Below are 24493 nucleotides of genomic sequence, written 5' to 3'. Positions count from 1 at the left end.
ACCTCCTGCACTTCAGTTTGTGCCCATTGCCTCTGGTCCTGTCACTGGACAACACTGGAAGAAGCCTGGTTGTGTCCCATTTGCACCCTCCTTTCAAGCATTTATATGCATTAAGATCCCCCTGAGCTTTCTACTCCCTAGGCTGAACAGTCCCAGCTCTGTCAGCCTTTCCTCTACGTAACATACACCAGTCCCTTAATCACTGTTGTGGCCTTTTGCTGGACTCTCTCCAGCATGTTCACACCTCTCTCTGGCCTCACCAGAGCTGACCAGAGGGGAAAGATTACTGGCAACACTAAATCTAATGCAGCCCAGGATACCATTAGCAACCTTTGCTGCAAGAGCGACTGGGAGGAACCTCTCCACACAAGAGACAGTCAGTGAGTTTAGCACCATACTTGGTAGTTAGAGAATGGTTGGATTCAATGATCTTACAAGACTTTTCCAACCAAAACAATTCTGTGATTTTTAAGATGCGTGATGAGAGTGCCACATCCATCAGTGGCTCTGACTCTGGGGATCAAGCATAAGCTCTCTAATGGTGAAATGAACTTGTATTAAATTCACAGAACAGAACAGTTCCATTGGAAAAAACCCACAATGATCATCGAGTCCAACCTCCTGACCACTTCAGGGCTGACCAAATGTTACAGCATGTTATTAATGGTACTGTCAAAAGGATTTTAAACATTGACAGGCTTCAACCACTTCTCAAGGAAGCCTGCTGCAGTGTTTGACCACTCTCTATAAAGAAATGCTTGCTAATCTGGACCTCCCCTGGCACAACTGTGGACCACTTCCTTGCACTGATAGCAGGGAGAAGAGCTCAGCACCTTATTCTCCACTTCCTCTCCCCAGGAAGCTGTAGAGAGCCATGAGACTGACCCTCAGACTCTTTTTTCTCCAAACCAGACAAACCCAGAGTCCTTATCCACTTCTCACTTGACATGCCATGACCCAGCTGCATGGTTGGGGTCACCATTTGTTGTTGTATAGATGTTTTATGCACCTAGAGCAATGCTTTGTGGACCAGATGTAAGCAGGCAAAGACCTTTATTAAGTTATATAGTCTATCAGAAGGCACATGTGTCATATCTCAATTGGTCATTTTCTACTGGCATACATGTAATTAAGGCATACAATAGGTCAAAATAACAAAACAATATTTTAACACATCCAACCAAATTCTGCCTAGTTTCTCTCCTTCAGTTCCAAAGTGTTTACATTACTCTCAAAGACAAAGCACAGCTTTCTCTAATTTGAGCAAAGGCACATCTTCCCTATAGCCTTCTAAAGCTATCAAAAAACAATCCTTCTCCTACATTGATGCCCTCCTCTGGATGTAATTTCAGCACACAAACCTGCATAGTACTCATGGTTGAGGCCACACCTGAAGACAGCAGCTCTTTATGCTGTATTTGATGCACCCCAGGATCTCATTTCCCCTTTTACAGTATTACAGAATCATTAAGGTTGGAAAAGACCTCCAAGATCATCAAGTCCAACCATCAACCCAGCACCACTATGCGCACTAAACCATGTCCTGAAGTGCCACGTCCACACGGTTTTTCAACACCTCCAGGGATGGTGACTCCACCACCTCCCTGGGTAGCCTGTTCCAACACCTGACCACTCTCACAGGAAAGAAAATTTTCCTAATATACAACCTAAATCTCCCCTGGTGCAATTTCAGGCCTTTTTCTCTTGCCTTAGTGCTAGTTACTCTGGAGAAGAGACCAACCCCCACCTCACTCCAACCTCCTTTCAGGGAGCTGTGGAGAGCAACGAGCTCTCCCCTCAGCCTCCTTTTCTCCAAGCTAAACAACCTTCAGCCACTCCTCACCGGCCCTGTTCTCTAGACCCACCACTAGCTTCGCGGACCTTCTCCGGACCTGCCCCAGCACCTCAACGTCCTCCTTGGCAGTCAGGGGCCCCCACACTACTCAAGGTGTAACCTCACCAGTGCAGAGTACAGAGGGAGACAACCACCTCCCTGGTCCCGTTGGTCACAGCGTTTCTGACACGGGCCAGGCTGCTCTCGTCCGCCTGGGCACAGGCCGCGGCGGGGAGGCCGGCGAGGGGAGGCGAAGCCCCGGGAAGCAGGGCAACCCAGCTTCCCAGGGCTTCGCCTCCCTTCGCCGGCCTCCCCGCCGCGGCAAGCTGCGCCACCCGCCCCGCCATCACCCGCCGGCCCGCCCAGCTCTGCCGCCGCCGCCACTCACCAGCCCGCCGCCTCCGCTTCCGGGTCGCGTCAGAGCGAACGGGGAAGTCCTACCCCAATTCCTCCCCGCTTTGCTCGCTTGCTTCCCTCCCTCCCCTTTCCCGGTGCCGCCTCAGCGAATAGGCGGGAAAAAAAGTCTCGCCGCCATGGGAGACGTCCATGAGGGGCCGCGGAAACGTATCGCCACCGCTCACCTAGCAGAGAACATCGGGCAGCCTGTCTGCTTCGTGGGCCGCGTTGAGAAGGTTCGTGAGCGGCTTCGGTTGGGTTGCCTTTGGGGGCTGAGCCGCGGAGCTTCAGGGCGGGGAAGGTCTTGTCCCGGGGTGCTGTTGCCTGCTGCCGTTTGTCCGGGCCTGAGAGAGTCCGGCGGGAGGCGTCTGGAAGGGTTGGTCGTGCAGCTTGCCCTGGCCTGGGACAGCCCGGTGGCTCTGAGGTCTTTTCCAGCCTGCTTGATTCCAACCTGGTGCCGTGGTCTAGTAGTCATGAGGTTTTGAGTGACAGGTTGGACTTGATGATCTTTGGGGTCTTTTCCAACCATATTGATATTGACTGATTCTGAGGTGGCTGTAGGGGTTGGGTTGGACCTGCAGCTTGCCCTGCCCTGGGAGAGTCCGGTGGCTCCGGCAGGAGGTCGGGAGGTGGCTGTAAGGGTGGGAGGTGGCTGTAAGGGTTGGATCTTTCAGAGAAAGGCCTGAAGAGCGGTTCTGGTTGAGGTGGGTAAACATTAAGAGCTGCCTTCTGAGCTCACAGGCGTCCTGGTGTCTTTTGTAGATTCATCCGAGTGGGAAGCTTTTCGTGCTTTCGGATGGAGAAGGGAAACATACGACTGTGGAGCTGAGCGAACCTGTAAGTTAAGGAATGTTTTGGAAGTATTTTAGGTTGCCTCTTGTGGGTACCAGAGGTTTTATCCCTGCTGAAAGCTCTGCATGCATTGAGTTTTGGTGGGGATTAGAAAAGATGTCTGGAGATAGTCAGTCCAATCACCCTGCTAGAGCATCGTCACTCGGAGTAAATCACCCAGGAACACATCCAGGTGGGTTTGAATGCCTGCAGTGATGGAGACTCCACAACCTCTCTGGGTAGCTGGTGCCAGTGCTCCGCTACCCTCAAAGGGAAGAATTTTTTCCTTATGTTTGTGCGGGAAAATGTGCATCTGTTTTGCCCCTTCTGAAGGCTGTGGTTTTAGTCAGGGAAGAAAAAAATAGTCATCCTTTCCCACCTATGTTTCATTGCCTCTGCTTCTTGTATCTTTCAGCTAACTTGCAGTCTTCATATTCATGGGCTGCCTTGGTTTTCATCTGATGCTAAGAGACAGAACTCATTCCTTGTCAGACACACCCCTGTTTGGCTGCTTTGTCTTTACTCTGTTCTTTACATTGTTTACAGTGTTTACATACCTGTAAATGTAGAGCTTGCTGACTTCATCTGCAAACTGCAAGAAAATGTCTTTCCCACAAGTTCTGCCTGTACCTTAGCTCTTTCTTTCTTGAGCTGCTGATAAGGTTTCCTGTCTTGGTTGGTTAAATCTTAGAACATCAGCATCTGACCAAGGGTTCCACAACTTCCCATAACTGAGTAAATGGCTGAATTTCATAAATGCATTGCTACAGTGCCAGGCACTTTACAGCCTGTGTTGGTGTGCAAGGGAGAAGAAACAGGTGTGTGCAGAAAAAAACACCATGTCAGGTTCATCTCACTGGTTTGCCTGACATAAATCGAAGGACTTTTTGATTTGCTAATTTAAATGCTCTCTAACTTTTTACCTTCTTTGTTTGCATGGGTGTAGTTCCTCCTTTCAACAGAGAGCCCCAAACTTAACAGGGAGGGAATCTATTTCTGTGTTCCAGGAAACTTGCTAGAAAGAGTTAGATATTGAAAGAATGTTGCTAAAATTGTGCTGTACTCCTAAAATTAGTATCTTAAAAAAGAAAAAAAAAAACAAACATATTCAAGCTTTATACTTTTGGAGTAAGATAATTTTTTTTAGCCTTCATTGTTTTCTTTTATTCAACTAAAAGCTTGTTATTGGCAGTGTCTTTCTGTTCTGAACACTTAACTGACAAGATTATTTAAGAAATCATTTCCAATCATACCTCCTGGATCTGGAATCTTGGAGCTGCTCTCTGCCAGCTCCTCCTCCTCAGCTCTTAGAGAGTTCTGTAATTTACTTAGGTTTGAATGCAGTGCATTAAAATCTGGATTCTACTGCTGGCTGTGTCCAAGATTAGTCTCTACTCAGGGATTACATGACAGAGTTTTATATACTTACAAACTGTTACCTTCCCTCTGCTGTTGCTGCTTTGGTTTTTTTTCTTGTGTTGGTACTAATTTGGTTGTTACAAAACCTGTAAATGTTTAGTGGCTCAAGGCTTTTGTGGTTTGGGGGTTTTTTTTGGGGGGGGGAGAGATAGAGGTGTTCAGCAGCACTGTTGTCTTTGACATGGAACAGAATCTCTTGTCATGAACAGACTGCTAGTTGTGGAGAGTTCTAGCTGAAGTGCTGTGCAGTTGAGACAGCTCCTAATTTAGTGATACTAATTTCATATTTGATATGTTTTCTAGCTAGATGAAGAGATCTCAGGAGTTATTGAAGTAGTAGGAAGAGTAACAAATCAGGCAACCATCATGTGCATGTCGTATGTCCAGTTCAGGGAAGACAAGAGCCCATTTGGTAAGTAAGAATATACATTATGACACTTTCATGTTGTGTTCTGAACTCCCCTTCAATAAGTAATAATTGAGAGCCTGACTGAATGTTTTCTTACAGACAAGGTCTTTCTTCAAGCTGCCAGGTGTGGAGTAGAATGTAGAAAAGGAGAGTGTCAGGGGTAACATTCTGTACAAAATATACTGGTGTACTGTCAAGGGGCTGACTCACAGCTGGAGCCAGTCTAGATCATGGTTTGATGATTCTCCCACTCCTGACCACTTCATTTGGACCTTCCACTGAACCTTGTGTGACTCTGCCCCTAGCAGGCCTAAAAATAACCCTTCAGAAAGCCAGCAATGAGAGTGGGAAACTGGAGAGGATGAGCAGGACTGGGAGTGCTCAGCTATACTGCTGTAAAATAAGAAGTGTTTTAGTACTGACATTTGCCTGTGGAGAATTTAGCCTGTGCATCATAACCATTTTCTTTGCCCTGTTTCAGATCTGGAACTCTACAATGAAGCAATAAAAATTATTCATGAATTCCACGACTATTTCCCATTTGGCACTGAGAAGAACAATTGATTTTTCTTATTAGGCATTTAGAGCTTCAGGGGTGACAACAGCACTGTAACTTTCTTGGCTGGCAACATGAAAACAGTTGCGTTTATTTCCACCAAATACAGTGAGAAGCTGCTGTTAGGTGTGCTGTGGATTGCCAGTGAAGGTTGTTCTCTTTGGAAACGTAGTCAGCAAGGAGGAGAACATTTCTGTGGGTATCTCACTGTCTGTATATATTTAACTTTTTCAGTTTGTCTTGATAAAAACTTACTGAACATGGAGGGGTATTTTGCATTTTGACAATGGTCTCAAATAAAAACCATCTGGCTACGTTTAATTGTTCATGTCAGTGTTACACACCAGAGTGCTGTTTGCAGAGGTACGTTAACCCTTGTTCACATTTGCTGACACAGTTTTAACAGAGTGCAGTACAAGCTGCCCTTTACACTGATGTTAAAACCTTTAGAAGATGTCTGGTCAGGCTTGGGGATTTTCAGCACTGTTGAGTTCCCATCACAACCTTTATTCTTGGTGGGAGTCAAAGCAGAACTACCAGATTCAGTCAGGTTGTCATGGTGATTTTAACCACCTAAACTTCTACCCAGTTTCAAGTTTTACTATCCAGGCTACTTACAGCGGGGAGCAGAACTCTTACATCTCTTAAGGTAACACAATGAAAGTAAAATACAATTTTGGAAATACACTCTGTGAAATGAGGCCTTGAGCAAGCAGGTCTAGTGGAAGATGTCCCTGCCCTTGACAGCAGGGTTGGAACTAGATGGTCTGTAAGGTTCCTTCCAACTCAAACCATTCTATGAATTAATAAATTAAATATTTCAAAAGCATTTTAAGTAAACCTTACCCATGTTCATCAACTTTTCATACAAACACATTTCAGGTGTAGGCTAGATTTAGCTTTGTGAGCTCTGTGTATTTTTAGAGGCATCTCTGGTTTTGGGGAAGGAACTGATCGTTTTAAAACTGAGTTACCAGAGTTACTACAAACCGAGTGAATGATCAGTTTGAAGACAGTGACAGAGTTACTGCCACTGGGAAGGAAGGGGACTTTAAGTAGGAATCAGGTCTCATCCAGCACATCAGTAGATGTGGCATGTGATGCCCTGTAGTTCTTTCACTGCTACATTTTAGTGCTCAGTAGAATGCCAATAACTGCAATGCATGAAATCCAGCATTTAGAAGACTTCTGTACTATTCTATTTCAGAAAATTGGTGTTTTGTGCATGGACCTACACTCTAGGCTAGAAACTTTGTGCAGCGTTTGTTACCAAGAGTATCCAGGCTGCCACTAGATGGCCATAGCACTTTAACCTCTACAGAGACTGGCTTGGATGGTTTGAACACAGCTGAATGGGAGATGCTGGATTACCTCTGTCAGTCAAGACTCCTCTTGTCCATCCAGCCCTGCAGTGGCGGTCTGTGGCTAGGTGAGCATTGTACAACTAGAAATGGCTACTATGTGCTATTCATTCATTTGCTCCTCTCCCGACAGAATCTGTGAATGAAGGGCTACTCTGGCTTAAATGTCTACACTGACAAGACAGCAATGCAAACTTGTCTGGCAGTCACTGTAATCTTGACTGATCCTGGTCACCAGACTTGCTCTGCTGTCATTGCTTGGCTGTGGACACAGGAACAATCATGTTGTGCAAGCAGCCTGTCTATACAGTGAGAAAGTGCTCGTGCTTCCTCAGGGAAGGTAGGCCAGGCCAAAGCACATCATGACATGACATTAAAGAAATGTGATCAGCATGAACCTTAAGGTCCCAATGCTTTAATGTGCAAAGCCTCCCTTCATCTAGTTAACCCTACCAGAGTTGAGCAGGTACCTGAAAACGTTAAATGTTAAAGTAACTGCAGCTACCAAAATGCTATACGTTTTTTGGTGAGAAGACAAACAAATCACCCCCCAAATTACACCTTTATGAATTAACATCAAAGCAAAGGGAAAATCTGATCATTCAAAAGCAGCCACTCAGTCTTAATTCGTCAGTTTTGCAAATAGTGTAATTACTGGCCTGAAAGCCTGATCACCAAATACAACAGCCAGAGCTGAGAGTTGTACCGTGCCAGAATTATGCATGCATCTGTAATCCACAACACGTCAAAGACATGCTGAGGATCACAGCAAGCGTCTCATTAAGTGACAGAATTTGACACAAACAGGTAAAGTCAGAAACATCATCACCGAGTTCTCTTTACAGAAGAGAATGAGGCATTGCAAATTAGTAGTTGTGTTCATGTGGAGGTAGAATTCATCATGAAAAACATACCCTTGACACATCCAAATCTTTGTTTCCATGAAGCAGATTTTATTGCCTGTATTTATATAAATAGGGCATCACACATTAAACCCCAGTTTACATTTACAAATGGAGAGCATTTTGAAGAGCTCTTCAACAGCAACATGAAGTGTGCAAAAAACACTGGAAAGAGAAATAAATACCCTAACAAGAGGAGGGAAAAAAAAAAAGAGAAGAATTAACTATTCTCCCATGCCTACAAATAAAAAGTACCACTTTGATTTTTTTTTTTCTTTAAAAAGACCATTAGGCAAAAAAATTTCCATCAGAATAAATGCAGCAGATATAAACCAATATTAATGCTAAACCAAAATAAACCCCAAAGTCCTGAATATAATTATCATGTGATGAATGCATCTACAGAAAAAAAAGTTTCCATGCTTTATCTTGTTGCAATTCCAATCAAACACTTAGAACCAGTGGTATATTACAACTGTGTTCTCCCTTAAAACACTGATTTTCACAGTCCTGGTGGTATGGTACCAGTTTATTGCTAGCATTCCACTTAGTATTTCATAGCACATAGCTCATATACTGGTTCTACTAGTAAATAAACACACACCAAATAAACTGATGTTATTATCACATTACCTTAAAACAGGTTTGGTTTGTTGGTTGGTTGGTTGTTTTTTTCCCCCTAATTTGTGTGAATTTTGTTGCCTACAAAACCAAGGACAACACCACCAATTAGCTCCTAGCACAGTGTTAGCAAAATATCACTGACTCTCTCTCAAGTTAATAAATGATCTTAATTCCAGCTGATAACGGATCTGGAACTCCTTCTGGTCAATGACCTCCAATTCTGCAGCTTTTTGAGAGCAGACTGGTGTCTGCTAGTGACCAGAAGCAGGATTGATACAGGTTGATTTCACACTTCCAAGTCTATTTAAGGAGTACTGGGAAATGCAGATTATCCAAGAGCCTTCAATCAAAACTCAGCATGTAGTTTAAAACTTGGAAGTATTTACAGATCTCCAATCCTTGAGATTTCAGATCTTCACAGTACTACCTTGAAAATGAATCAGTCAAATGAAACCTGCTATAGTTCACCTGCACTGCGCACTGAAACAGACACAGGACTTCTCGGGGAACTCTTCTCTAAGGTGCAGGCATCCCTAGGAGACAAAATCTCCAAGTTCTTTAGCATTACAACTCCCATCAGCTAGGTCTGTAGGTAAATTAAGTAAAACCTTGAACTGTAAAGATACTGTTTCACTACTAACAAAACTTGGGAACAGAAGGAAACAAGATTTTTCTTGAAAATAAAAGTCTTCAGAATACAAATTGTCAGTGGCACTTTGAATGAACTCAGAAGGAAATGATGGTTTGCATACATGAAAGTGTGATCAGACAGTGAACAGAGGAATCCACAGCACAGCTTTGTGATCTCCTGAAGAACACTTCTCAGGAGTCTGCTTTCATTCACACCATGTAAACACTGCTTCATTTAGGAAACAAATCAAAGGGCTGATCAGCATCACCTTGAAAACTTTTAACGAAGTTCTTTGGATTTTGGCAAATCCAGAGTCCACAGTTCCAGGGGTTTTGAACTCAACTGCTTCCATCTTCTGGACAAGGACCACATTCTACACCCAGAGGCTTGTTCCTACCAAGCACAGTCATACACACAGCATTTTACTAATCTGGCAGCAATTTATTTTTTCACAGTAAGTCATAAATGACCTTTATCTCAAATACATGCTTGGACTATGATGAACATCCATTCCTTCTCAACCAATATTTATGCCTGGACAGTCTCTGCTGGAATGAGATTCCCTGTTGTATCCAGCTGCATACACTTACAAGAGCAGGCAGAAACTGGGCACTCTGTATGGTCCCTAGACAGCAACAGCAGGAAAAAAGGAAAAACACGTTAAAAACAAAAGGTTAACAAGAACTTGGTAATCTACACATTTAAAGTATGTGCAGGGACAATGTATCTCAGAAAAATCATGGCATAATAGGTAAGTTTTGCAGGTGTTCTAAACTAGCAAAACATTCTACTGATAGATCATATAGAATGGTTTGGGTTGGAAGGGACCTTGAAGATCATCTAGTTCCAGTCCCCCCACCATAGGCAGGGACATCTTCCACTATACCAAGTTGCTCAAGGCCTCATCCAACCTGGCCATGAACACCTCAAGGGTGGGGATGCTCACAGCCTCTCTGTGCAACCTGTTCCAGTGTCTCACCCTCCTCACTATAAAGAATTTCTTTCTACTCTCCAGTCTAGATGAAGCAAAGGAAGGATGTCCTACTCACTGCAGTTGGAAGTAAGAAAGATTTTAACACCAGCTTACCTGAACCAGCTAAGCATGTGTCCAGCATGTCCACCGTGCCTACAGTTGTGACACCAAGTAAACCAGTTGTTGAACTGGGCTAACTTCTTGTCTTTGCTAAGGTCCACTTTTTCATCTGACTTGGATCCTCCTGTGCAGAGGCAAACCCACCCCCACAAAGATGTTTGTAAGTTGTTACGCTTCATTTGTGTTTCAGTAACACTAGCAAAGTCTGAAAGTAAGAACATCATATGAAGAAGTGCCCTGATTTTAACACTTACAAAGCAATTTTAAGAACTGGTGGAATGCCCAAACAAGCACAATCTTGCTGAGCTGTTGTTTCACATCTTACAGACGTGCTAAACTTGCCTGTTAAGTGATACAGACAGAATCCCTTTGAACAGTCATTTCTGTTTCAGTGGGGCCTGTTTCACTGCACACAAAATCTGCTTTTGAAAAAAAACCAACAAAATCTAAGTGATGAACTGGAACAATCACAACATAGAAGTCATAACAGATCAGGGAAAAAATGAGAAATCACCTAAAAATACAGAAAAATCAGTCATTTGGAAATTGTATAATTCTGAGACTGAGACATTTAGAACCAAAAGATTCTAGTCATGCTATTTCTTAGCTATGACAGCATGACCCACACATTTTTTCATACTTAGTGACACAAAGTGTACCACTCTGAATTTATTCTTCCTCTTCCAGCTGAAGATTAATTCATTTACATTCCAAGACTTTTGCAGCATCCCTGCATCTCAGGAAAACTTCCCATTTTGTATTTTTTAAAGCTCACAGTACTGACCACCACAATACTTTAATCTATTCACCACAATACTTGAATCTTTTCATCTGTCTAAGCATGGAATTTCACTGACAATCTCACTGGGAAAACTGTCAGAACCATGTAACTATGATACCAAAGAACTGAGGCAGAGGTTTCACCATAAAATAAGATGGGACATGGACAAGCTTTCAGCTATGGTCTTCCTTCCAAATGACAAGCATGAATACAAATAGGAAAAGGTGCAAGGGAAGATCTTCCCACAGCTACTGCTACCTAGGCAGGATGTTAGAGGTTGGAAGGAACCTCTGGAGATCTTAGAGTCCAACCCCACTGCCAGAGCAGGGCCATAGAATCTAGCACAGCTTGCACAGGAATGCACCCAGTCAGGTCTTGAAAGTCTCCAGAAAAAGAGACTCCACAACCTCCCTGAGGAGCCTGTTCCAGTGCTCTGTGATCCCCGTGTTGAGGAGCAACTTCCTCTGCTGCAGTTTACATCCACTGCCCCTTGTCCTATCACAAGACACAAGTGAGCAGAGGCTGTCCCTTCCTTCCTGACACCCAGCCCTCAGATATTTGTAGATATTTATTAGATCCCCTCTCAGTCTTCTCCTCTCCAGACTGAACAGCCCCAGGTGTCTCAGCCTTTCCTCACAAGGCAGTGCTCCAGTCCCTTAACCATCCTGGTAGCCCTCCATTGGACTCTCTCAAGTAGAGCCCTGTCCCTCCTGAACTGGGAAGCCCAGAACTGCATGCAATATTCCAGGTGGGGCCTCACCAGGGCAGAGTAGAGGGGGAGGAGAACCTCCCTCAATCCGACAGACATACCATTGGCCTTCTTTAACCAGAGCTCTAGCTGAGTAACTAATCCCCACTGAGTCATACCTGGACAGCTGGAAACTGGTGTTCCCATGTTGATCAAGCAGAGAGCACAACGAGGAAGGGGCTTACGGCACCCAGGGCAGCTTGTGACTTTCGACTTGGTTGGTGAACCGCTAACTCCATACTGGCTAAAACCTCGTCCCTGATGAGGAATAGCTGAACAGCTGTAAGAGATTGATTTTCCACAGAAATTGCAACTCACAAACACCTAGAGAGAATAAAAGCCTGTTAATTTTTTTCTGGTCTGGTTCCACTTTTGCTACACCTGAATGAATTCATTTACAAGCTAGCAAACGCTTCTTTAGCAGATGTTCCAGAGAGTGCCTTGGAAAGCCAAGGCTACTTATGAAGGAGTTCCTAACACCTTGGCTTATAAATGTGGCACACAGTCCTGAGAAGCAAGCTTTAATAATGCTCACTTACCTCCAAAATATGCACAGTAACTAAAGCTTGTAATATTTCAGATCAGGGTGGAGAAGGGAAAGTTCTGGGGAGACCTTAGAGAAGACTTCCAGGATTTGAAGGGGGCTACAGGAGAGCTGGAGAGGGGCTTTAAACAATGGCATGAAGTAACAGGACAAGGGGTAATGGTTTCAAACTGGAAGATGCTCGACTGAGATTAAGCATTAGGAAAAATTTCTTCCCCTTGAGGGCAGTGAGGCACTGGAACAGGTTGCCCAGAGCAGCTGTGGAGACTGCAAGCCTGGCAGTTCAAAGCCAGATTGGACAGGGCCTTGAGCAACTTGGTCTAGTAGGAGGTCTTCCTGCCCATGGCAGGGGGTTGGAACTAAATGATCTATAAGGTCCCTTCCAACCCAAACCATTCTATGAAAATAATAAAAAGCTGTATCTATAGTACAGAAGAAATCAACTTTACACATCTTGCTGTATAATTAAATCTGATCTCTCCCAACTTACTGCCAGGTGACTCACTTCAGAGTCCTCAACATGAGGATTTTCCTGATAATCTTTATCTGGACACCTTATGCAACAAGTTGTGGCTTGATACCAAGGAGCACACAGTTTAAACTCTTTAAGGGCTGTTTATGTGGCTCACATCAGGAAGGAGCAGTAAACTCAACTTTCTCCTAGCTGGAGCAGCATGGATGCAGTTATCCTGAAACAGCTGTGATGGCTACATGAATTCAGAAATAGCCTTCCTTAGAATCCCTGGGGGCCTAGGGCTTGTAACACACATACTTAGCAGACAGGAGAGAGTGGAAAGTGCTGTGGTAAAACCATGTTGGCTAAAAATGCCACCAGATGTTAAGTAGATAATATTTGGACAGGGTGTTACTTTTCCATCCAGCATATGTTCAGAACTGATAATGCAAGCTTCTGCTGCTTCAACTTCCAGTTGAAGGTTCAAGGGCTTCAAAATAGCCTTGAGGTTTGCTTCAAATAAAACAGAGCTAATTTGATCTAGTTCTTGAATCAGTTCCCTAGTTTTAACATCATCCTCACCCTGATGCTGAATTCAGCTGGATGACACATCTCTTGATTTTGTTTTTCAACATGGGGGAAAGTTGAAAAGTTACAGTTCCTGCAAGACAATCTGTTGTTTGAAAGAAACAGCTTAAAGAACACAAATAAAACAGGAGAGGCCAGAACTGCAGGTTTGTTTACCACATTTCTGTACTTTCTATCACAGCAGTTATCAAGTCCTTTCTACAACCAGCATTTAGAAAAAAACACAGCTACATTTTTAGGGCAGCCTTAGCTGAAATCTTTTTTTGCACACAAGTCCTCATGAAAGCAAAGGTACAGTCAGCAACTTTTTGTCTGCAGAAGCACCACGCCACCTTCCTTTCTGGACTGGTCATACTTCAGAGAAGAATTAACATTTACCTGGGCTAAAGGTTTTGAACTGGGATCCAGCTTACTCCTGTGGATATCAAATTCTGCACGTTTATGCCAAAATCTCCAAGCATCTAAAAGATTCCTGTAGTTCTCAATCCAGTATTGAACCCTCTCATCCTTAAGTACATCTGATGGAGAACCCTTAGAGGCAGGAAAAAAGGTCAGACACACTGAAGAAACACAATGCATATTATTCACTGTTTCAAAAGGCTTTACAAAGTGTTCTACAAGACAGGACAAATAATACAGTACAATTTGTCCAGAAAAAAAGAATAATCTTTTCTTCAACTATAATGGGAGTTTGATAAAAGTCTTCCTTGGTCTCTTCCCCCTTGTTGAAAACACTTGTGCTGCCATATCCTCCTAAAATTGCTGCCTGTCAGATGAAGGATTCTAATATTCTCCCATATGGTCTGTACCATTGTCAGCATTGCACACGCAGTTAAACACAGTTGCAGCTATAGTTAGCACTGTGTGAGGGCCAAGACAGGTCCCTCATAAAACAAAACAAAACAAATGCCTATAGACAAACAAAAATCTTCCCATGGGTTCTCTACCAAAATCCTTGAAGAAAGAAAGGAAAATAAATCTGTCAGGAAACAAAGCAGCAATAAGCAGGGGAGTAGTTACTCCCACTACATTTAGTGCAAAGGACTATGTCTTCTTTTGGTCTCTTTCCCCTCTTCCTCCTCAAGCTGTCTTCAGGCAGAGAGAGTGAAGATACATCTTCACAGTTATCACTGAGTGTTTGAGAAGATTCCACAAAACAGGCATGATATACATTGTCTCTGCCACACCTGCAGTGCTGGCTCCACCTCTGAAGCCCTCAACACAAGAAGGGCAAGGGATTGTTGAGGTGGGTCCAGAGGAGGCCACAAAGATGGTTCAAGGGCTGAAGCATCTCTCCTATGGGGGCAGGCTGAGGGATTTGGGATTGTTCATCCTGGAGAAGAGAAAGCTGAGGGGAGACCATCTAGCAGCCTTCCAGGATTTTCAAGGGGGCTACAGAAGAGCTGGAGAGAGACCTTTTACAAAGACATACGGTGATAGGACAAGGGCTTCAAACTGGAAGCAACTCAGTTGAGATTAGGCATCATGAAGCAATTCTTCCCCATGAAGGTGGTGAGGCACTGGAATTGGTTGCCCAGAGAGGTGGTGGAGGTGCCAGGCCTCCAAGTGTTGAAAGTCAGGTTGGAGGGGGCCTTGAGCAAGCTGGTCCAGTAGGAGGTGTCCCTAGCCATGGCAGGGGGGTTGGAACTGGGTGATCTTTAAGGACCCTTCAGACCCAAACCATTCTATGAATCTGTAAGTTTAAGTATCACACTGCTAAAGCAGCCATGGTTAGTTCTCCTCTGTAAGCATTTCTTCTCCAGTGGAACACTAACCTGTAGCATGCAATAGCTTGCTGTCTGGACATCTCCAGTTCTGTCAACATAACTTTCCATCAAGTCAACTCCATCTTTTGTCAGCCCTGTTAATAGTATTCCCTCCAAATTCCCAGCATCTTTCATTTCATTTGTCAGCTTCTCAATGAATCTGTTCAACTATTAAAAACAAAACAAGACATTATTTAATTTTTAGTGGCTGTTAATCCCTTTCCTGACTCATTTCTGTTAGCATGACAAAACTTTTCACCATCTGAACAGCTTTCATTAAGTCTCTGCTGCTGACAGGATATGTTTCTTGCTGGTTGTTACTGTAGTGCAAGAATTCAAGGATTTAATCAACAAACTCTCCACCTCCTGTTAGGAAGTGCAAAGAGGGAGGTTGTGTATTCTTTAAATACTTCAGTGAATTTAAAAGGAAAACCTTCCTGCTGTAAACCCAAGCCTTCATTCAAGGGAATGCAAATATCTGGAAGTAAATAATGAATACCAATAATCTCCAATAAAACAGGCATACAGGTGATGCATTCAACCGACTCCCATCTCATGAATACTAATAGAAGTCACAAACAAGTAAGGTGGAAACAAACACAAATGAAGCTGAAGGTACAAACTGAAGATCAGATTATATTGGGACCAGACCTTTTATCCTACTCTGATGAGAAAAGGCAAGTCACTCCTTGCTTCTACTGTTCACCCCCCTACCCCCGAGTTTCTTCTGCCTCTAAATAAAGCCCAGATTAACAGTTTGCTTAGATGTGCAACCCCAAACTCACCTGAGCATCGTTGAGGAACTTGCAAGCAAATGCCACTCTGTCTCGTACTGCTACATTGTTTTCATACTTGGGAGAGAAAAATGGCAATATTAGCACCACAAGCAAGCTTCCACTTTCTCAACAGGTTGTTTGGCACAGTCAGAACATTTGCACTATTGTGTAACTAATACTGTGAAATTGATCATGTACCAAGAAAATATCACATCTGAACAAAGCCAACACTAAACATCAGATTGTTTACACTCAGATAGGGGCATCAGAGCAACACTGTGGCTACTGGAACACTCCTATGGCAGCACAGCCTGGTACAAGACATCCTCTGGGGAACTCTAGAAGAAATTTTGCAAGCCATTGTAGATCTGGGCTTAGTGCTTCTAGCACATACAGATAGCAAAGAGTCACCAGGTCACAGGCAGGAAGAAAACCAAAGAAACCTTCATCCAGCATGTTTACAAAACAACTGGCCTGATGACTCAATTCCTCCCTAAAATCACAACTCAAAGTTAATAAACAAACCAACCAAACAAAACCCAACACTAAAAACCCAGAACAGGGACTTCTCACAAATATATTGGCACTCCAGGTGCAGCAATGCAGTAATATTTACTCTTTGCTTTTTAATCCTTTTACTAGATGTGACACTGCTTTAAATCCATCACTACAAAAGCAGCATTTGTGTCTTGTTAGTCATTTGTACAACTACTAATCATAATAACAACACAGAATGGTTGGAGTGAGTCCAGAGGAGGATCACAAAGATGATCCAAGCACTGGAACACCTCTGCTATGAGGATAGGCTGAGGGAGCTGGGATTGTTCACCCTGGAGAAGACTCTGGGGGGACCTTAGAGCTGCCTTCAAATACCTGAAGGGATCCTACAGGAAGGCTGGAGAGGGACTTTTCATAAGGGTGCCTAGAGACAGGACAAGGGGGAATGGTTTGAAGCTGAGGGAGACCAGGGTTAAGACTGGATCTTAGGAAAAAGTTCTCCAGCATAAGGGTGGGGAGACTCTGGAATAGGTTGCCCAGGGAGCTTGTGGATGCTTCCACCCTGCAGGTGTTCAAGGCCAGGTTGGATGAGGCCTTGAGTAGCTAAATCTAGTTGAGAAACATCCCTGCCCATGGTGGGGAGGTTGGAGTAGATGATCTGTAAAGTCCCTTCCAACCTAAGCCATTCTATGGTTCTGTGATTAATTCCTGCAGTATACAGCACTTCCCCTACCTACATGTGTATACATACATATATGGACTTATTACTTAAAAGAATTTTAACAGGAATTTACTCACCAAAACACCATCATATGAACCAGACTCGCTCGTCAGGAAAGCAAACATAGCACACAAGTAGGGGTTGTTCAACTGCAGTCTTAGAGTACTGCACATTTCTCTCCAAAGTGAGTTCTTCTCATCTGTGTAGCCTGACAGAGCCATTGCTACTACATTAAGGTTCAGATCACCTGATTTATTAAAAACAATATCAAGTTAAGCACTTAAAAATAATCTGAGTTTAACTGTGCTGGAAAGCACCAGCTTGAAACAGGACATTTTGTCAGGATGCAGGGCAAAATGCGGCAGAATTAACACTAGGTAAATGAAATGTGCACACACCAGCATTTATTAGTTTCTGCTTTAAATGCCTCTGGTAACAGCTCTAAAAGTCCCAAGTCAACACCCATGACAGCCTGACTTATACTTTAAGCAACATTACACTGGTTCTGTGATTTTGAAATGGTTTTGAACTGCAAAATGTCTTCAAAGCACTATGATAAAAGATTGTCCTTACCATAATTCACATCTACAAGAAGGATAAAGACTGTTGCAAATATAGCCATCACTAAGCAAGCCTAGAGGATGACAACTGCATCTATCAGCTTCATTTAACCCATTCAATCTATCCCATCTACATGTTATTCTAATGTTATTCCTGCCAGAATGACTCCAAAAAGGGGCAATATGAAAAGTAAAAGATTCCAAACAGCTCCCTTTGTGTCTTACCTACCCACTTCAGTGGCAAGGTCTTTTAAAGTTAATAACAGAGCACAGATGCAAATTGGAGTTGTAGGAGGAATACTGGCAAGAACACAGAACAAAAATACCTCCATCTCCTGGCTCCACTGTCATGTGTCCCCTCACACATGGCAACTCCTACAAATATTACTGTAGAACAAATGCCTTCTGCAGACACTGAACATTACATTTCAGTTATTCCACAGCCCTTGCACTGGTGGGAAGCTGCAGACAGCCCAACAGAAGCAGATTCACATGACATGCAACCATTAAAACAAAAGAATCTAGTTCTGAGTGCACATCAAGAGGGCATTCTGGACTCCACCATCTATTTTAACTAGGCAACCAGCACCAGAACAAGGGGACACAGTCTCAAGCTGTGCCAGGGGAGGTTTAGACTCGAGGTGAGGAAAAAGTTCTTCACCGAGCGAGTCATTCATCACTGGAATGGGCTGCCCAGGGAGGTGGTGGAGTCACCATCCCTGGAGGTGTTCAAGGGGAGACTGGACATGGCACTTGGTGCCATGGTCTAGTTGTGGGGTCTGCTGGGACAGGTTGGACTTGATGATCCTTGGGGTCTCTTCCAACCTTGGTTATACTGTGATACTGTGATAGATGCTAAGACATCTGATAGCCTGAGGGGTGAAAGATCAGATCTGTCAAGAGTCTCAAGCTCCAACAGAACCATTTCCAGTGACTATTTTATAGACAGCAGGCATTTTTTCCACACTAGCTTCCACAATGCTCTTCACAGAAAGAAATCTAGCAGGGTGCTGCAGAGCCAAAAGCAAAGCCACTAAACACAGCCCGCACCTTTTCCCGAGGAAGCTCCTTTATTCAGGATTTGTATCGCTCGCCGGATGTCCAAGTTGAAAAGGGCTACAGCAGCAGCTCGCTCCCAGTCTCCTTCCTGCTCCAGGGAACTTAAAAAGGGTTCCACATCCAAGTCTGTTCCCTTCTTGATCCACCCGCAGAGCTGCAAAGCCAAGGATCTCTCCTCACTCAGATACTGAATAATGTCTGCCTGTCTATCAGATCCGCTCCTGCTGTGCCTGAGGTTCTCTGTTGTTCCTAGAAATGGGAAGTAAGTTAAATCATGCTCAAATTTGCACAAGTTACCTTGCTACCCCAATGCTTTGATTTCCACCAGAAAGCAGAACACAAAAGCTGAGTATCGCATTTTAGTACTTAAAAACTCCACGGTAAGGAGCAGCACACACAAAATTATTTAGATCTGATACAAATGATCCATCTAAACTTGACACAAATTCCCAACCAAGTCTTGCTTCTTTCCTCTACCTCCTAAGATCTTGGAGGTTCTGGGTACAGTTGACAAGAGTTATCAGTATGTGCAACTTGAAAATACATAACACAGAGCCAAGCCTTTGCTCTACCAGCTCTCTTCTTCTCAGCAAGCACTGAGGTGCTACCATCTTTCCCAGCACTGAAGATGGGAGATTTTGTTGCACCAAGGAGCATAAATAATAAGACCAAAAAAATGAACAGAGACAGAAATACTCAAATAATAGACTCTACTAATAAAAATCACACTGAGCATAAAAGGCACAATGTGATACACCGGGGGTGATTGCCACTTAAGGACAAGTCATCTTATTTATAGTTACACGAACACAGAGTCATAGAATGGTTTCAGTTGGAAAAGACCTCCAAGATCAAGACCATCAACCCAACAACACCATGGCCATTAAACCATCTCCTGAAGTGCCATGTCTACACAGTTTTGATGACCTCCAGGGTTGGTGACTGCACCACCTCCCTGGTCAGCCTGTTCCAACGCCTGACTGCTCTTGTAGGAAAGCATTTTTTCCTAACATCCAAAAGTTAGTGTGGTTAGTACACTAGCAGTGACTACAGTAAAGAACCACACCCCTGAGTGGAGCTTCAAAAACTGTAAGTTATGGAACCACAGAATCTCAGAATTGGTTTGGTTGGAAAAGACCTTTAAGATCACCAAATCCAACCATTCTCTAACTCTACCTAGTCTGGTGCTAAACCATGTCACTCGGCACCACATCTCTGCCTCTTTGAAACACCTCCAGGGATGGAAATTCAACCACCTCCTTAGGGAGGCTATTCCAGGGTTTGAGAACCCTTGCAGTCAAGAAGTTTGTTTTAATGTCTAAACTAAACCTCCTCTAATACAACTTAAGGCCATTTCCTCTCATCCTATCACTTGCTACTAGGAAGAAGAGACCCACACCCACCTCACTACAACCTTCTTTCAGGTGGGTGGGGAGTAAGAATTTTCAGCACCACAGTCACAACTCAAATGTTTGAAATAGTTCAGCTGAAGCTCTTTGTTTTTCTGATTACCAACTTTCCAGGAACACTGACAATTCTGGAAATTACTGCAAGATAAACTTTTAAAGTGTTTCTGTTTAGTTTACCAAACCTCTTCCCACCTGTGCCCTGTGATAAGACAAGGGACAACAGATGTAAACTACAGTGCAGGAAGTTCCTCCTCAACATGAGGGTCACAGAGCACTGGAACAGGCTCCCCAGAGAGGTTGTGGAGTTTCCTTCTCTGGAGGCTTTCAAGACCTATCTGGATGCATTCCTGTGCAACCTACACTAGATTATATGGTCCTGTTCTGGAAGGGGGGTTGGACTCAATGATCTCCAGAAGTCCCTTCAAAACCCTAACATCCTGTGATATGTATTTCCATTTAAATAGTCAACATTTTTAAAAGACAGACCCCTGAGTGCATCATTCTGTAAACAGACTACAAGAGAACTTAGCAAAGTTGGAATATTCTTACCCAGAGATGACTTCACGATTGATTTAATGCCAGCATAAACTAAGGGACCTTTGTTTCCTGTTAGTTTTTGATCCATGTCTTCAGTATACTGCTTCATAAGTATTTTCACGTATAGGAAGCTTGAGTTTACCCCAAGTGTTTGAAAAGAACTGTTGGTTTTTTTTAAGTTTACTGTCACATCCTGTATCTGCAAATAATTTACAGGACATTGCATTATAGGTACAGACTTTCATGCATCTCACAGAACTGGTTTACATATAAAGGGGTATTACTACTTTAGGATATAAATTGCAGTAAAACAAAGGATATAATGCAGGGTGTACCAAAGTGATTTCAGCTGAGGATCTTCATTTCCAGCCAGGAGGTGATTTCTCCAGACTTGTTCAGTATCAAGACCATACCTCGACAGAGCTCTGAGCCGCATTTTGGTTGCTATGTCTTTTTCCAAGGAATTAGCCTTCCCTTCTTCTGTACACTCATATAAATGTCTTCCACAAGCCCACATTAAGGAGGTGACTGGGCTCCATGCAAGGGAAATCCTTTCAAAAACGGTGAAGTCAGACATAGTTCTGTTGGGAGTCACCACTACCATTCGGTTTTGACTTGTGGGATGCCAGGCAAACGAAGCAATGTAATTCTCACAGGGCTGGACGCTCCTCTCGATTATTGTTGGCTCAGTTTCATCTCCAATAGGGGTGGGAGTGTGCTGCATGTCATACAGCCTAATGATATTGCTGTCCCTCGTCAAAGTAGCCAACAGCCCAGTTCTCGTTGGGCACCACGCGACTTTAGTTAAGGGTTTTGGTTGCTCTGTCAAGGTCAAAACAGGCTTCTCAAACTTCCTTAAATCCCAGATGGCAACCTGCCCTTCATAGAAGGAAGCTACGCGATCGTGGAAATAGGGATCGACAGTCACCCCTTGGACAGCCTTGGTGTTGACAAAGATCTTTTGGCTTGTGTTCCTCAGATCAAAAATAGCCAAATTCCGATGCATTCCAGCTAACAGCAGCTTCTGGTCACGTGGCAGCCAACACAGAGAGAGGCAAGCGTCGTTCTGCCCCAGTTCATAGAGTGGCTTCGTTACCACCAGGCCTGCTTCCGGATCTCCCGATGAAAGTCTTACTTTCTCTGCAGCAACTGCAGTCTCTGGAGCGTATTTGCTGCTGATATCCCAGATCAACACCGAAAAGTCAGCTCGATGCTTGTCTAAGCCAGCAGCCAGCCAGTTGCTGTCGAGTGGGTTCCACGCCAGGGTGTTGCATTGCCGCGCGTGTTTGGGAACGAACTCTTTGCCTATCAAATCTTTACATTTTGAGTTGTGATCCTGACCCAGGCTGGTAAGAACCACTCGACCATTGGCCTGTCCAACAGCAAGGAGGCACTCGGGGTCGTACTTGGGATACCAAGCCACGCATTTCATATAGGGCGTGTCTGAATTGATCGACAGGAGGGTTGCTGTCGTTTCCTCCGACAAGCGCAAGGACCCCGCCTTCAGCTCTGAGCTCACAGCAGAGTCAATGTGGTACAGGCTCAATTCCGAATCGCACACAACAAACCTGTCGACGTGGTGTGGGGCCCACAGAATGTCAGGTTTGGAGCCACTCATGTTTGGGGTAAATTGAGACACAATTTAAGCTCTTGTAAGAAGGTTCAGGTGATATCCATGCATATGGAAACTGTTGAGAAAATAATTGGTAGGCATGTTGTCAAAATCCAAATTCCTTTGTAGTCTGACATCATGTTCAAACAAAAATAACTTTTATCCCACATGTTAAACTTAGGGTTTAACACACAGACATTTCAGGTCAAAAACTTAAAACATTCTCTGCATTACCTCACTTTCCCTGCAGCACACTTTGGTTTTGCTGGTGCATACCTACCGAGGCAGAACCAACCTGCTGAGACAGAACCAACCTACTGAGACAACCACCTACAAACTGTCAACAGCATTTACTGTGTTTACAAGCTCCACAGTTTTAAGGAGTATTAAGGGCAGTAATATGGAAGGGATTAACCATGATGTGATGTGACATGACATGTGGGTGTGCTGCTGGTACAGAGCCACTCCCTAAAACACGTAGAAGAGAATTTCTCTAATTGAAGCACACTAATTGACCAAAATTAGACTCTGTTTTGTCTGAAGTCTGTACCATACCTAGAAAGGTTTTCTCTCTTTGTGGATTTCTACAAAAACACAACTCTCTACTCTTATTCTACTGCTCCTAATCCTGCCTTCTGCCCCAGTGTTACCTTTTCTTTGCTCATATTCGGCTTAGCAGCACTCATGAAAAACCACTACTCCTGAATTACATTTACCTTTTCAGTAGCTGCATGTCTGTAATCATTACATGTGCTGAAATATAAAAGGCATCACAGATTCTACAAATCTTTTCTGTAATTGGAGAAAGCACCACGCTAGGCTAGGTTACAAGAAAAGGCTGCGTTATTTACATCTCCCGAGCCTCCTTCGTGTCTCTGATGGTTACCCCCAGCCCGGCTCCTACGTGCTCTGCGGGACCCGAGGCCCTTGGCCGTATCCCGGCCCGCCTCGCCGCCCCACACTCAGGGGTAACGCGATGCAGGAACTGCAGAAAGAGGAGGCCGCTGAGGCCCGAGGGGACACCACAACGGCGAGGACAATCAGGAGCACGGACAACTGCTACCTTCCCGGGCGCGGCAGCTGCTCACCCACCCCGCGGACCCTCCGACAGGATGACGACCACCGCCGCAGCCGCTGTCAGAAGGGGAAGGGACGGCGACCCGCCACCTGGTACCCGCGCCGCCCAAAGAGGAAGAACGGGAAGCACAGGACGGCTTCCGGTTGCGGGGGGGGAAGGAAAACCGGTGACGCTTCCGGCGCGCTGGGCCCAAAGAGCAGGCGCACTTCCGGCGCGTCGTTGCGCAGCATCAGCGCGCGCGGGGCGACCTCCGCCGGGTAGAGTCCGCGCTCACTTCCGGTCTCGGGCAGGGCGTCTGTCGGTGCTCCGCGGGGCAGCCGTGCTCGCAGCTTGCCGCTCTTCAGCCGCCGTCCCATGGGCGCCGCTGGCGGGAGCTGTGCGGAGAGCGCCCCGCAGCCTGCGGCCCTTCAGCCGCGATTCCTCCGCCGGCTTCGCGGGATGCGGAGTGCCCGCAGGCTGGGAAGTGTAACAAACCCTCGGGTTGGGTTTGGGTGGCTTTATTGGGTGGATTTCTTTCCAAACCTCTATGGGTCATCGGTTTTGTCAAAGTGAAGTTTGCTTTGCTTTTTTCATTATTAAACTCGTGACTTCCAGTGCTCCAAGTGTAGTGCTGTGTTTTCGTGTGGTTGGTTGTCAGACCTGCTGTCTCATTGGCTGGAAGGGTAAGAAACGAATTTTCCACCATCTTTGAGAGGTCAGACGAATGCATTAGTAAGTCTGGTACCCAACACACAGAGTTGCTGAGGACCTGCAGTGAGAGGAAGGTACACTTGCAAATGTACCTTCTTTTTTTGGAGTGAAATTTCTGCAGTAGGCGCAGAGATCATAGTATCCCTGGTGTCAATAGAATCACAGAACGTCTGAGGTTGGAAGGTTCCTCTGGAGATCACCCCCCTGGCAGGGCCAAGCTAGAGCAGGTTGCTCAAGATCTTGCCCACCTGGGTTTTTTCACTGTCTCCAGAAATGGAGACTCCACATCCTCTGGGCAAACCTGCTCCAGAATTTGATCACTCTCGAAGTAACAGGCTGGGAGCAGAGTGGGTTGACAGTGGCCCTGAAGAAAGAGACTTGGTGCATTGATTGAGGAGGTCACCATGAGCCTGCACTGTGCTCATGCAGCCCAGAAGGCAAATCATATTTTGGGCTGCATCATGAGAAGCATGGCCAGCAGGGCAAGAGAGATGATTCTGCCCCTTTACATTCTGGTCTTGTTAGACCCCACCTCAAATACTGCATCCAGTTCTGGTGTCCCCAGCATAGGAAGGACACAGGGCTGCTGGAGCAAGTCCAGAGGAGAGCCACAAAG

General features: G+C 44.7%; 2 protein-coding genes across 6 annotated transcripts; one reads left to right on the top strand and one right to left on the bottom strand.

The window, feature by feature from the left end:
* The first annotated feature begins 2260 nt into the window (after window positions 1-2260).
* RPA3 (replication protein A3) lies at window positions 2261-5759 on the top strand. The gene is made up of 4 exons (XM_009903760.2): window positions 2261-2466; window positions 2993-3067; window positions 4784-4892; window positions 5371-5759. The coding sequence occupies exons 1-4, from the start codon at window positions 2368-2370 to the stop codon at window positions 5451-5453; spliced, it is 366 nt and encodes a 121-aa protein (XP_009902062.1). The 5' UTR covers window positions 2261-2367; the 3' UTR covers window positions 5454-5759.
* A 2523-nt stretch (window positions 5760-8282) lies between these two features.
* Window positions 8283-23235, bottom strand: MIOS (meiosis regulator for oocyte development). 5 transcript variants are annotated; one of them, XM_009903761.2, is made up of 11 exons: window positions 23202-23235; window positions 20819-22185; window positions 20510-20608; window positions 18543-18800; window positions 17010-17179; window positions 15723-15788; window positions 14947-15105; window positions 13550-13702; window positions 11705-11909; window positions 10051-10180; window positions 8283-9588 (listed from the first exon to the last, which is right to left on the bottom strand). In XM_009903761.2, the coding sequence occupies exons 2-11, from the start codon at window positions 22113-22115 to the stop codon at window positions 9492-9494; spliced, it is 2634 nt and encodes an 877-aa protein (XP_009902063.1). In that variant the 5' UTR covers window positions 22116-22185; window positions 23202-23235; the 3' UTR covers window positions 8283-9491. The 5 variants fall into 5 exon arrangements, with proteins under 5 accessions (XP_009902063.1, XP_054017090.1, XP_054017088.1 ...); XM_054161115.1 differs by lacking the exons at window positions 8283-9588; window positions 10051-10180 and having other exon boundaries at window positions 11159-11909; window positions 23198-23235; XM_054161113.1 differs by lacking the exons at window positions 8283-9588; window positions 10051-10180 and having other exon boundaries at window positions 11159-11909.
* Between the last annotated feature and the right edge of the window lie 1258 nt (window positions 23236-24493).

Source organism: Dryobates pubescens, chromosome 4 (genome assembly GCF_014839835.1).
Source record: "Dryobates pubescens isolate bDryPub1 chromosome 4, bDryPub1.pri, whole genome shotgun sequence".
Taxonomy (NCBI): Eukaryota; Metazoa; Chordata; class Aves; order Piciformes; family Picidae; genus Dryobates; species Dryobates pubescens.
The sequence above is the reverse complement of the archived record's forward strand: the minus strand, read 5'-3'. Positions and strand labels throughout refer to the sequence as shown.